Source organism: Malaclemys terrapin, chromosome 14, assembly GCF_027887155.1.
Source record: "Malaclemys terrapin pileata isolate rMalTer1 chromosome 14, rMalTer1.hap1, whole genome shotgun sequence".
NCBI lineage: Eukaryota > Metazoa > Chordata > Testudines > Emydidae > Malaclemys > Malaclemys terrapin.
The window spans coordinates 24,851,338-24,865,944 of NC_071518.1; the positions used below are offsets into that span (position 1 = coordinate 24,851,338).

The following is a 14,607-nucleotide window of genomic DNA, read 5'->3' on the forward strand; positions in this document are numbered from 1 at the left end:
AACTTTAATATCCACACAGAGCAGACATAATCTCAGTTTTTTTTTTTTTTTTAAATGAGTTTGCAACCAAAATATTCCTCCCCTGAACACTGAGCAAGTTATGGAGCAATCTGCCTCAGCAGAACAAAGAGCTGAGTCAACACTTAGGATTTGAAACCATGGTTCCAGAGAATCTAGGTATTTCAAAGGCTGATGCTTAGCTCATTAAGCCATTTCCTCCAGCTTTGCATGATTGAGATTATACCCTAGTTGATACATTTAGAACCAGATTCTGTTTGCCTTTAGTCAGGGGCACACAGCTCAGGATCAAAGAGGGTGTAGGGAAAATGCATTGGCACAGGGAGACGGCAGAATCCATATCCTTGAGCTCCTTGAATGTAAGCTGCACTAATCCTATCACTTTACATAGGTAGGGAAGGGGAGGGGACTATGGCCCACTGCACACAGATTGAGCTACTGGTCTGATGCCTGCAGAGGGAATATATGCTACACATTAAAGGAGGCAACAAGTAGGAACATGCTTCTCCTAGCACCTTCAGAGACGGTCTGTCTGCCTCATTACAGCTGAGGAGGCTGCCCTTCCATGCTATATCCTCCCTGCTATTCCCACCCCATGTAAATATTGGCTTAGAAGCCTAGCTTTTGATTAATACGATGCATATTGGAGAAAGCAACCCAGTTTAAATACAAGCCTTGCTACCCTCTTTTAAGCCATCTTAAGTTTCTTTATCGTGTTCAGTTTCTTAAACTATGTTTGTGAGGCTGTTCTCAAGACTGGGTTAGCTTTGTGCTAGTATGGAAAGTGATTGTGTGGTAAATAAAACTCTTACCATTCTTAGAGAGTTGTTAGTATAGGCTCTATACAAGCTGTGAATCAGCAATTATGCTCTGTTGCTTCCATGTTCTTACCATGATTTACAATTGCTTGTGTAGACAGGGCTACAGACTAATGCTTTCCTCGGGCATGTTGCCCTCTTTGGAAAAAAATACATATTTACACTATTATACATATATGTTCTTCTTCACAGATTAAGGCGGCTCTGGAAAGGACCACGAATGGACCGACTTAGGCATCCTTATAAATGCAGATTTTTGATCAAATAAATATTAATAACTCTTGAGTCAATATGAAAATGTGTCAGTCCTTATTATGAAACTCTGAAATAATCAATAGTGATTTGATGGATGCCAATTTTAATATGTTTAAAGAGTTACCACATATTCTCAGTAACCAGTTCTCAAACATTAGTAGTTCAGTCAACTTAGTATCTCTTTAAAAAAAGAAGACACGAGACAGGTGTAGTCCACATCACAGACTAACGGACTAAAACTGTCAAGTGCTGTGCAACCACCCTGAATTGTTGAGCACCCTCCACCCCCAGACTGGCTATGCTGAGGATTCTTCCGCATTCCTTCAGTGCTATTCTAGCACCAGTGCTATTCTAGCACCAGTGCTAAAAAGGTTGGAATGGTAGTGTAGACTGGCTGCTAACATTTTTGACATCATGTCACGCTAACATAGATAATATGTTGGGGAAATTGCCAGCGGCTAGTTTTCACTAACATTCCTACTACAGCACCCATAGAGCTGTGCTGTTGTAGAACTGTGGGAGAATTCCCTAAAATCTTCAGCATTGACCTCTTTACTCTGAAAATTAGGGCCTATAATTTTCCACCAGTTTAGCTCCCCCAGTTTAGCAACAGAGGAAGCTGTAGGGTTGACAGTACTCAGATTTTTTAGCCACCATGTTATCTAACCCTGCTCACAACTATACCAATCATGAAATGCAGCTCCAAATTGCCAGTATAGAGACAGTTACTGAGTTCATGGGAGTAGAGGGAACGAACTGTGCCTCTCACAGGACTGAGCCCTAACTGTTTGCAAAATGATATTTTCAAATCTTGAATTTGTACCTTTATATTAGTTTGAAATTCTGTATGAGCAAAACAACTAGACAATGTAAGAAGCTTTTTAATAAGGTATCTTTACCTGGTATAAATGAGTATTTTGCTTGAAATCCCTCTCCTTCTAGCTCCTCATCCGAAGTAAACTTTATCCACATAAACCTCCCTGTTGATCTAATTAGTGCAGGACTTTTCAGACCACAGTAACGATTGATGAGAGGGGAAAAACCAAAAGGCCCATCTCGAATTTCAAGGTGATCAAATCGACATTCAAATGAGGGCTCTATGTAATAAGGTTCATCAAAGGTCAACTCAATTCTTTGGCGTGGAGCAGCTACAACACAATAAAAGTTTCAACATGGTATAAATTAATAGATGTGTAAAACACTGACACTAGGCAGTGAAATAATGAAGCAACAAAACCCGAAAAGTGTAAAAATCAGAGGTATGTGACACTTCTCAAAAGAAGTCTAGTAAGCTAACTGCAGTAACTCTGACACCCTGTATAATTAGAATGCCTTCTGCATAATCAGGTAACCTTTGAATTTTTCAGTAGGCTGTAAGTTTTTTATTAATTTATTTTAATACAAACATCACAAAGACCTCTACCCCCCAAAAAAGCTTAATTACCACCTCTAACATGAAATGTTTTTGTATATGTAACAGCCTTAGTATTAAGCTACAAAAATCAAATAAGTCAGTACTTTACAACTAATGGGAAGATAACACAGACAGGGCAGGGAGAGAAAGGGGAAAAAGATGGGGAGGAGGGGAAAAGGAGGTCTTTCTTGACTGATGGCCGAGTTCTTGGTGTTCATTAGTCAAATGTTTCTAAAAATGAAGTTCAGATTTCTTCAAATTCACTGTTTTTCAAACTCTTCAACTACACGAGTGGAAGGTAACTCTCAATAGGCTTTTCATAACTGAATCTTAACTGAGAGTTTAAATAGCACCTACAATATACACCAGGCTGCACATACACATTCATTATTCAAATATGGGTGTCTAAAGTTCGACACCCAGGAACTTGATCTAAACCCCACTGGAGGCAATGGGAGTCTCTGACTTCAGTGGACTTTGAATCAGGCCCTTCATCAGGCATGAAGTGCAAGTACCCAATGTTCTTTTTTGTGCCTTTCTTGTGGCACTCACCTACTCTGTGTATAGTTTGAAAATTCTTTGTTCTAGCAACAATGCTGTATGGAATATGGGTGACCATTTATAAAATTATTGATGCCAATATTACAAAGTTGCAATGAATCTTACACCATGTAAGGTATCAGTGGAAAAGTTATTTGCTAAATATGATAATCTTGTTTATATGCATGTATCTTTTTATCTTGAGTTATAATTAATATGTGAGATATATTTGAATCTCAAACTTGTGCTAGGTTTCTGGGTGACACCCCCAGACAGATTGGAATCAGCAGCATCCAGCCTGCTTCATGGCTCATCGAGGGCAATCAACTGTGAAATGAGCCCATTGAAAGAAGGGGGGGGGGGGGGACTACACCTATGAGTCAGCAGGACATGTAAGAACATGCCTGTGGACAGGGGACTCCAAGTTCTTTTCCATACCCACGTGCTGTGAGCTTGTGTTTGGGACAAAGGATGTACAAGCCACATGGCAAAGGATATAAAATGGAGAAGATGCAGCTGCCTTTTTGTCTTCAATCCTGCTTCTCACCTCTGGAGTAACTTCTCTACAAACTGAAACTTTCAATAAGAGACTGAATGACCCATCCAAGCTTTGGATGTATTCCAGAGGGACTTCACAAGCCAGCCAACTCACCAATGCTGCTAAAAACCTTATATATGGACTCTGAAGTCATATGTACGTATCTGATTGCTTTCATCATCATTTAACAACTCTCCTCTTTACTATCTAAAACTAAGGGTTTATTATAAAAGAAAGGAAAGGACTGGCTAGCAGCGTGGTATTTTGGATAAGATCCAAACTAGTAGTGACCTGGCAATGTGGCTGGTCCTTTGGGGATCTGAAGAACATTCTGTATAGTAAGTAGAGTTTTAAATAACTTCTCACTTTACTGGACCTATTTGCTGGCTGGAAGCCAGAGACTGGGATGCAATAAAGGGGGCTGTGTGATTTCTTTTTTTTTTATTAAAGCTTCTTGATAACCAGCGTGATGGATCAGGAGCACAGTATGTGACTGGTTGGTGGTTAACATTGTAGTTAGATTCACCAATTTTGTGAGAATCTTCTCTCCTTTTTGCAGCCTGCCCTGGGCATTTTCATTGTGAACTACCCTAGGCACCTCAAGTCACACCAGGTATATACTGTACCAAATTAATCTTTTGGACTAGAGAAGCATGGAGCTGCTCTAACATCTACCAGCTCGCAGTGACCCCTAAGGGACTATATACCATCTGGAAATTGCTAGAGGGCATTGTACTCGGCCATGCCCCCTCCACATCCTTGCACTGGGGGCTGTAGGGAAGGAGGCAGAGGAACCAGCTCCCTGCCTGTTGGGAACTCCCTCATGCCAGGGAAATTTCCAGGTAGGAGTCTGTGGCCAGTCTCAGCACTTTCCATGTGGCCTGCGCAGGGCAAAGGGATCAGAGCATGGCAGAATATCTGCCTCAAAGTATATACAGTCATAAAGAAGACACAAAGGACCATAAATGCATACAAGAGAAAACCAAACACTATATAGCAAGCATACACGGATACGACACCACTGAAACTGAAAACTCACCACAGGATATTGTAAAGGAGACTTGCAGTGACACCTGAATACTTAGTTTCATCACTAGAGGCCTGAGGACAATCCCACTGAAGTCAGTGTGAGGGTGTGTGGGGGTCCTTCTATGGACTTAACTGGTTTTATATGAATCCCTAGGAGAGGAATCTGTTCAGTGTAGCTCAAGTCCTGCAGTCCTTACTCAGCAAACTCTCACGGCAGTACATTTTTTTAGTTAATGGGATTTTTTTGCCCGTCACACATAACCTTAATGGTGAGCTCAGCCACACTGAAGTGCCCTACGTTTGCAAATGAACAGGCTACATGACAGTCAGATGCGTGTCTACCTGCTGATACAGGCGAGCATGAGGTCATCTCTGAGGTTCTGTGTGACACGGAGTTGGACGAAGATGGGGATAGATAGTATCTTTTTGAAGTGGTGGAGATGGCAGTGTCCCCCTTTTGGAGTGCATTAGTACTGTAAATGATGGGACAGTGGTGAGGAAAGCTGAAGACTTCTTTAAACTTATTTCTATGCTTTCAAGGATTCGGGTGGGACCTGATACATCCCTAACGGTCACTAAATAAGGGGTTTTTTTTGTGTTAATTCATAAATGTTTAAGTATTCCAGGAATTTGTAGTTACTGTTTTGCAGCCCAAATGTGTCCCCTCCTTACTCAGCCTAACATCTGCAGAAGTGAATCAATATATTACCAATATCGCCCAAGTGACTTTACTTAATATAAACAGAATAGCAGAACAGTTCCACATCCTACACTGTCAACAGTAAGAATACAATACACCAAAGGAGAAAGAGGATGTTAGTACCTTCTAAAATGTAGATACACTCCTGGTTTGGTGGGTACAAATTAGGATAGTTTGGTGAAGCAAAATGGCCTCCATTGCTTGTCCGAACCCAGTTGTCACACTGGGTAGATGGTACGTGGTTCACTCCAATATTCTGACCACCTTTAAAAAGAAAAATCACACTTGTATACTACAAGTAGAGAGAATTGAACAACAAAAACCATCCACTTGGAACAGTATATCTTAGGGTGTGGCCAGGGCCGGCTCCAGGCACCAGCTTAAGCAGGTGCTTAGGGCGGCCAAGGGAGAGGGGCGGCACCTGTGGCAATTCGGGGGCGGCAGGTCCCTCACTCCCTCTAGGAGCGAAGGACCTGCCGCTGAAATACCGCCACCGATCGCGGCTTTTTTTTTTTTTTGGCGCTTGGGGTGGCAGAAATGCTGGAGCCGGCCCTGGGTGTGGCACTAACTGTTAGACGGAAGAGACAGCTGGTGCTACCTGCAGATCCTCTTATCATACTAGCCAGCTGTCCCTATTTAGCAAAGGGATTTATTTCTGTAAAAAGCACATTATAGTTTAATACCATGACATATCCTGCCCACTATTTTGGAAATTCAAATCTGCATAGTTACTACTGAGGAGTAGTAGGGAACCTGTGATGCGAGTTAGAATCTTGAGTACATTCTTCTTTTCAAGTCAGTCATTGTGGCACTGCTATACCCCTTTACAGTGCACTAAACTGCTACAGAAAAACAAAACAAAACACTCAGCATTACCACTCAGTTTTCTTCCCCATTCATATGCAAGTTTGACCCACTGAAGTTCCAGAGCAAGGCTTAGCAGGACAGGACACTTGATTTCTCTGTTCACGTTACTGCTGTTGGCCTGATTCAGGAATGCACTCAAGCACATTCACTTGAATTAAGACCTTCATTTATAGTTTGTGGTTCATTACAATATTTACAATGTTTAAAATAGTTATTGCTAAACATGGCAGTGTTAACAATAAATTAATAATTACAAGTAATATTGCATTAGTGTCGAGAGGCCCTAGTCTGGAACAGGGATCTGTATAGACACAGAGAAAACTATGATCCCTGCCCTGAGGTTAATTGGTTTGATAAATTAAGATACCATACCAGATCACCCCCTGGAGCTATGCAGAGGGGGCCCTCCAGGCACAGATTTCCCTGCCACCTCTCTACCATCTTAACACTATGGATATCCCTTGGTGGAGTTTAAGATCTGCAGGCTTTGAAAGGGGAGTGCAGGACAACCGGGTTTCTGCTAGATTCTCCCATTCTCACAGGGGAAGCAACCATAACGTACTTATGCAACTTTCCCTTATACACTGGAGAACTGGGCTTTTGAGGGATTCCATGGTAAGAGGAGTTCCTAGCAGCCTCTAGTGGGTCCCTCCAAAATACACAAGAATCTTGGGAGAATTCTGGAGCCTGAGGGTTGGGACCCTTAGTTTCATCTGCAGAAAAAGTCAAAAGAAATTCTGCAACTGTCAACTCAAGGAATTCTCTCTCCCCTATGCAGGTTATTCCAACCTAAGGGAGAAACTGGCTTGTAAAGCCATTTGCCTCTTCCCCATCCCCAAATGGAGACTGTCTCCTAACATTCTGGGGGAATGCTGGCATATTAAAAAAAATTGAAAGGCTTGCTGACATACATAGAAAATGGAGGACTCTCTACTGTTTTGTTCTACCTATAAGGACTGAACTGATCTGGATATGAAAGAGACAGTTGGTTATTTACAGTTAACTATTTTTTATTTGCAATAAGAATTGTATTCATTTGGCAAAATGAAATGCAATAAATAAGGAAAAATATATATATAAAAACAGAAGTAAATCTTACAAAGTACTATTAGTGTAAGTGAAATATCCTAACAAGAAAGCATTTCTGATTTACCGTATCTACCCAGCTTACTTTATTTAAAATTACAAAACAAAAAAAATTTTTTAAAGAAAATCTTGTCAATACTGTACCTTGTGTCTTCTGTGCCACAGCAATCCCTTCCACTACAAGTATTGTTATTAACAACACTGGTGAGAGAAACAGAACAGGTAAGACATCAATAATGGAAGCAGAAACCAGAGGTCTTTTTCTGCAGCCCTTACTCAGGCAACACCTAAACGAATCCAAATCACCAGTCAAAATACACATACTGGTATATTAAAAGCAAATCAGTTATTTTAATTCCTAGGACACTTAGTGCTTGTGAAAAGTGCTGGATTTACAGTCCTGAAGATAGAGGATTTTTTGACCCAAAGAAGCTACTCAACATGCAGGGCCCTAGGTATGTTCTAGATATAGAAGTAGAAATTGAAAGCATCTGGTATTTTCTTTGACAAAATCTTATTTACAAGGAATGCAAAAAAATCCTGCTCCTCTGAATGCAGGAGGAATCAAGAACAAAAGCAGTTTTAGCTCACAAACCGCAAGCCTCAGTTGCCAACATCAGACCCAAAGTGCTGTCTAGCTTTCCCAGAGTCACTGTGAACACAGGCTACTACTTGGCCTTCTTGCCTATCTCTGTTCTGTTCTCAGTTTGTGTTTTCTCAAACCCTCCCCCTCCATATGCCCGCTATTCACAATGCCCTGTGGGTGAGTTTCTGGGCAGACTCTATGGGCATGTCTACCTTGCAAAGAAAAACCTGTAGCACCAACTCTCAGAGCCCAGCTCAACTGATTTGGGCTTTGCAGTTTTTAGCCCCACAGCCATGTAGATATTCCCACTCAGGTTGGCGCTTGGGCTCAGACACCCATCACCCTCAGCAGATTTCAGAGCCCAGGCTTCAGCCTGAGTGGGAACGTCTACATTGCTTTTTTTAGCTCTGCAGCTCATGAGCCCAAGTCAGTGGACCCTGGCTCCAAGATTCAGTGCCCCAGTTTTTCTTTGATGCGTACACATAGCCTAATAGGCCTTTTTTCAGATGTGGCTCCCTACCTGTCTCTTACAATTATCTTAAATTAAGTGCTCATTTACAGTTTGAACAAGGTTTTACCCAGTTCATAACAATAGTTACAGCCCAGCTAACAGTAGTTTAGGCTTCTCCGTGTGGCTTTGCCAATGTATCTCATTACGAAGCTAGAGAACCACCTTTAGGAGCGAGAGGGTAGCTTAGTTTCTATGTCCATTCAAACCTCACTTCTTGCTGAGACTTCCAATACGGGTATCAGTTGCGGTGGCAGACTGACGAGTCCTTTAGGAATTGGACAAAGCCTATCAAATCATACATCCTGATTGTGTTACAATAATTCCTTGTAAAGGTACAATTCTGTAACTCGCAGCAGTGCCTCAGATACACACTTACTGACCTGGTTTATATAAACCTATTTAACATGCCCACATACATTTCTCTCTCTAGTCACTGCAGTACTATTGCATTGCTGATACTAATACCACAGGTCCTTGAACAGGTCTTTATGGGAGCAGCAATCACCTCTGGAGAAGTGCCCTACCAATTTCTTTTTGAAAATGGGAACAGTATACATTTTTAATGTACAAGAGATATTTTGTAAAATTAAATGGTCTTTGCATTGCATGACATTTTTGTTTCTGAAACAGGAGCCTTACTATTTCAGCACTGCACTTTGTTCATCAGAAAACTCCATGTATGGACAATTAAGAGACAGCAGTAGCTCCCAAGAAAGTAATCAGCCATATACAAGAAATTGCACAGACTGGTAACTGAAGCGACTTGAGCAGCATTGTGTCACTGTGTTTGGAGGACTGATTGCAATTATGCCACTATAAGAGCAACCATTTCTGTCTAAACTAGCATTACAGTAATGATGCACAATACAGTGGTACAGAGTCTTACTCTGGATGGGTGCAATTGCTAGAGCTCGCAACCTTTATGTGCCACTGCAAGCACTCATGTATGCTAATAAGTTGTGTTACTAGTGTAGCAGATGCTTGCACCATCAGCCTTTTCAAGTGTAGGCTTGTTGGATGTTCTCTATTTGTATAGCCCCCTCCCACAAATACAACTATCAGATGAGGTCACCTTTGCTCCTCAAATTGCTTGTCTGTGGTCTTTAGGCTTTTCCCATGCATCATGTGAGTTGTAGTATGAGCATCAACAGCACTTATGGAGAAAGGATTCTAATCCAGGCCTCTGACTGAGGCCTGAATGGGGCTTTGGCCTCAGAGTTGAGGGGAGGTCTGGAGCTTAACGATCATTTACCTCACCTGGGACAACTCATAGTGGAATATTCTGAAACATATTCATAGGCCACAAGAACCTTAAGTAAAACCAAGCATATTAGAAAAAGTGAGGGGAAACTATGCCAACCAATTAAAATGTTAAAAAAAAAAAAAAAAAAAAAAAAAAAAGGGGAGAATAATCTTTGGGCATGCATACACTAGAAATTTTTGCCACCACAAATTACATCAGCTTAAAATCGCTACTGTTAGTATATCACTTGTGCATGTGCATAAGTAACTCCTCATGTCAGCACTGTGCACACTCACCAGGAGTGCTTGTGTCGATGAACAGTGCAGTGCATGGATACATATCTAAGCATGCAATTCAGCACCATTCAGCACACTGTCTTTTGGGAAGTTTTGGCAATGCATGGTAGGGCAGAAACGAGTCACACGGTGACCGGGAGCAAGGGGTCAGTTTCTCAGCATGCAACTTTCACCATCCCAAAATGTCATCTATATCCCATGATTTTTTCCTCTTTTTTAAAAGTCCCAAACACCTGCGTGACAACTCTTGCTGTCTGCCATCTATGATGGAAGCGTAGAGCCTGCACAGGTCTGCATTAATGTCACAAGCATTGCAAGCCCAAGATGCATGATCCTCTAATATTTGCAGAGCTGCAAGAACAACAGAATGGGGGGGGGGGGGGAGAGAACATGACAATTTCATGGAAGACAGATAGCTGTGGGACATAGGGAGAACCAATCAATTCAAAGTTGTTGGTGGTGTTTCCGGAGCAACAGCAGGTGGAGGGTGCTGCTTCTGGGCCCAAGAAGCAAGCATTGACTGGTGGGATTGAATCACATACAGGCTTTGAACTTTCTGATGTGTAAAGCCAAGCATATGTCAAGCTCACTCCAGCCCTCCCGCACAAGGACATCAGAATGCGAGTGACAGTGGAGAAGCGACTGAAAATCTCACTGTTGAAACTCGCAACACTGGACTGCTACCAGTCAGTGGGAAATGGTTTTGGAGTTTGAAAATCCACATGGGGGTCAGTGTCATGCAAGTGTGCAGGGCCAGAATTCGTCTCCTGATCCATAGGATTGAGATTCTCAGCAATGTGCAAGACAGAGTGGATGGCTTTGCAGCAGTGGAGTTCCTGAATTGCAGTAGGGCAATAGATGGCACTCATATCCTTATTTTGGCACCACACCAACTTGCCACAGAGTGCCATCAACAGGAAGGGCTACTTTTCTATGGTTATGCAAGCATTGGTGGATCACCAGGGATGCTTCACCAGCATCAATATTGGTCGGTATGGGATGGTGCATGACGCCCACATGTTTAAGAACACAGGACTGCTCAGAAAGCTACCAAGCAGGGATTCGCTTTCCCGACCAGTGGATTACCATTGGCAATGTTGAAATATTAATAGCAAACCTGGGGGAGCCAGCCTACCCCTCGGTGCCCTGGCTCACGAAGCAGTACTCCAGCCACCCTGACAGCACCAAGTAAAGATTTAACTACTGGCTCAGCAAATGCAGAATGACAGTTGAATGCACATTCAGTAAACTGAAGAAATCTTACATAGTTTAAGAATGAATCAACGACTTCATCAACGACTTAGATATTGGCATAGAAAGTACGCTTATTAAGTTTGCGGATGATACCAAACTGGGAGGGATTGCAACTGCTTTGGAGGACAGGGTCATAATTCAAAATGATCTGGACAAATTGGAGAAATGGTCTGAGTTAAACAGGATGAAGTTTAACAAAGACAAATGCAAAGTGCTCCACTTAGGAAGGAAAAATCAATTTCACACATACAGAATGGGAAAAGACTGTCTAGGAAGGAGTACGGCAGAAAGGGATCTAGGGGTTATAGTGGACCACAAGCTAAATATGAGTCAACAGTGTGATGCTGTTGCAAAAAAAGCAAACATGATTCTGGGATGCATTAACAGGTGTGTTGTGAGCAAGACACGAGAAGTCATTCTTCCGCTCTACTCTGCTCTGGTTAGGCCTCAGCTGGAGTATTGTGTCCAGTTCTGGGCGCCGCATTTTAAAAAAGATGTGGAGAAATTGGAAAGGGTCCAAAGAAGAGCAACAAGAATGATTAAAGGTCTTGAGAACATGACCTATGAAGGAAGGCTGAAAGAATTGGGTTTGTTTAGTTTGGAAAAGAGAAGACTGAGAGGGGACATGATAGCAGTTTTCAGGTATCTAAAAGGGTGTCATAAGGAGGAGGGAGAGAACTTGTTCACCTTAGCCTCTAAGGATAGAACCAGAAACAATGGGTTTAAACTGCAGCAAGGGAGGTCTAGGTTGGACATTAGGAAAAAGTTCCTAACTGTCAGGGTGGTTAAACACTGGAACAAATTGCCTAGGGAGGTTGTGGAATCTCCGTCTCTGGAGATATTTAAGAGTAGGTTAGATAAATGTCTATCAGGGATGGTCTAGACAGTATTTGGTCCTGCCATGCGGGCAGGGGACTGGACTCGATGACCTCTCGAGGTCCCTTCCAGTCCTTGAATCTATGAATCTATGAATCTCAGTGGGAAAAAAACATCCCAATGGTTCTAGCTGCCTGCTTGTCCTGCATAATATCTGTGACACAAAGGGGAAAAGTGCCACCTGGGTGGAGGTGGAGTGGCTGTCTGCTGAGTTTGAGCAGCCAGATACAAGGGCTACTGGAAGAGCTATATTTGATTGGGGAGGCTTTGAAAGAGCCCTTTAACAGCGAGTTACAGTAATTCATTGTGGTGTATTGTGCTCTACCTGTCCCTGCGGTTTGATGACTTGCTAGGAATTGTGTGGTTCGTGGTGCATATCTATGAATATAACAGTATCAAGGCATCTATTAATTTTTATGATGTACATTTATGTTTGTATTTGTTACGGATCCTATGAGTTGTGTCACACGCTATAATGATTAATCAGAAGGTGCTTTCAGTACTGCTAGGCATTCTGCAGCATATGTTGGGAATGAATAAAGATTAATTATTTTCCAAACAATAGAATTTTATTGAGTAACAAAAACACTGCAAAAATATTCTGTGCAAGTTAAAAGCAAATACATTAAAAAAAACCTTAATAAATGTATGGAACAGAGCTAAAGGTGGTGAAGGAACATTCATGTCCATTTTAGACACATACACACACAGATCTGTGAGAGCCATGGTTGTGGTACGTGAAGTCAGTATAGTCACAACAAAAAGTAAAACAAGATTTAGAACTTCATTCCCTTGCTCCCTAAAGTTTTAAATAAGACATGTTCATCGACGCTTCTATGACTACAGGGCAACGGTACTCAATACTGGCACCATTTTCCACAGGCGATAGAGATTTTAGCTGATTATCTTACTCGAGGGTGACAAAAGGCACAGAGAGCACAGCTACTACTGGCTTCCAGAAGGCACTTGGGGCCATACATTGCTAGGCTGTTTACTGCAATGTTGCCCGCCAAACTTATCACCAACTGGCATGGGAAAGCATCACACTGTGGAGAGAGAATAAGGTAGCCATCCATAGAAGCCTAAGGGAGAGGATTGCAGAGTACCTCCATGAAAGTTTCATCGAGATCTCTCAGGAGGATTCAAGAGATCCCTGTGTACATAAACAGCTCCGCATGGCTCTCCTCTCTAACTGTAGAGGGGATTGAGAAGCAGATAAAAGCCTCTCTCTCTCTTTGTTGTGCTGCTACCTCTTCTAGTATGAGTAAATTAATGAAGAGTCGATGGTGTGTCCTGTTAAGTTGGGGGTTCCATCAGTATCATTATAACGGGAAATATGTTTACATGCTTACCTGCATCAGGCTCACCCATGGCTCAACTGCTGGGACTGACTCCTGGCTTGCACCATCCTTGGACCCCCGTTTCATGCCCCCCCATCTTCGTGCTCACTGTTCATAGCAGGGGCCTGTGATTCAGGCTCATCAGAGGTATCCACATGCTGAATATGGCATGCAGATCTTTGTAAAAAGTGACAAGTCAGCAGCTCGGCACCATATCTACTTGGTGTCCCTGGCCTTCTGATATGCATGCCACAGTTCCTTCACTTCCATGCGTTGCATCCTTCCCTGTATCCCCTATGGAATTTGCTCGTAGATGTCCACATTTCTGTGGCTGGCCCGTAGCCGTGCCGGCACAGCCTCTTCTCCCCACAGGCCCAGGAGATCTAATATCTACTCCAGACCAGAGCATGTCTGGCGCATGTAGCTGGCAAGGTCAGCTGGGCAGTTTTGTGCAACAATGGAGGGCTTCTAAGATGTGCTCTCCAAGCGTGGCAATCTGGAAAAGGCATTTCAAAAATTCACAGGATTTTAAAGGGGGGAGAGGAGGGCTTCCAGTATGCATGACCCCTCGGCAGTAGAGTTCACAATTGTGACCAGAGCAGTCAGAGTCAAGCACTGTGGGACAGCTGCTGGAGGACTGTTAGGGTCAAAGTAGGTAACGCAGAGTCTACCCTTGCACTACATCAACCATGGCTCAATGCCGCTTGAAGAGGTGGTGTTACTGTGTCGCTGTAATGGGGCACTTACATCAATGGGAGACAAATTTAAGCACAGACATGTGCACAACTAGGTCGACGTAAAGCAGCTTACGTCAAACTACCTTTGTAGCACAGACCAGGCCTCAGTCCTAACCCTGTGTAGTAGCTCAGCCAGCCGAGGCATAATCTCACCATTGAAGAACAGTGAATTGCATTTACTCCAAAGTCTGTCATCTTTCATGAGGCTCTCCCCACCACCTTCCTGTCAGCATACCAGCAGCTCAGTGGCTCGCACTGAATCAGCCTTTCCCCCTTTGTGATTCCCCCACATTGTTTTCTACACAGCTGCCAGTTATAAGCTTTGAGCTCTTAGACATAGTCAGGGGTGGGCTTGCACTGGCATGGGAGCTAGGGGGTCCTAGATCATATTCACACAGATACCACTATAATGTTTGCAGAGGTGCATTATCTTGGGCATCACTGTAATCTGTCCCCAAGCCTGATTATAGATTCTGACTTTATTCAGGGTTATATGCAT

At 42.7% G+C, this 14,607-nt stretch overlaps 1 protein-coding gene and 1 long non-coding RNA gene across 2 annotated transcripts in view; one reads left to right on the forward strand and one right to left on the reverse strand.

Moving 5' to 3' along the window:
- Window positions 1-1,581, forward strand: part of LOC128848953 (uncharacterized) — a 105,581-nt gene extending 104,000 nt beyond the window's left edge. Inside the window, exon 3 of the long non-coding RNA XR_008447138.1 lies at window positions 1,029-1,581. This is a non-coding gene — a long non-coding RNA (uncharacterized LOC128848953). The remainder of the gene's footprint in view (window positions 1-1,028) is intronic.
- NETO2 (neuropilin and tolloid like 2) overlaps window positions 1-14,607 on the reverse strand; it is a 47,186-nt gene that overhangs the window by 20,151 nt on the left and 12,428 nt on the right. Inside the window, exons 2-4 of the mRNA XM_054049263.1 lie at window positions 7,410-7,466; window positions 5,436-5,576; window positions 1,991-2,239 (exon numbers count right to left, since the gene is read on the reverse strand). Coding sequence (XP_053905238.1) covers window positions 1,991-2,239; window positions 5,436-5,576; window positions 7,410-7,466 — 447 coding nt within the window. The remainder of the gene's footprint in view (window positions 1-1,990; window positions 2,240-5,435; window positions 5,577-7,409; window positions 7,467-14,607) is intronic.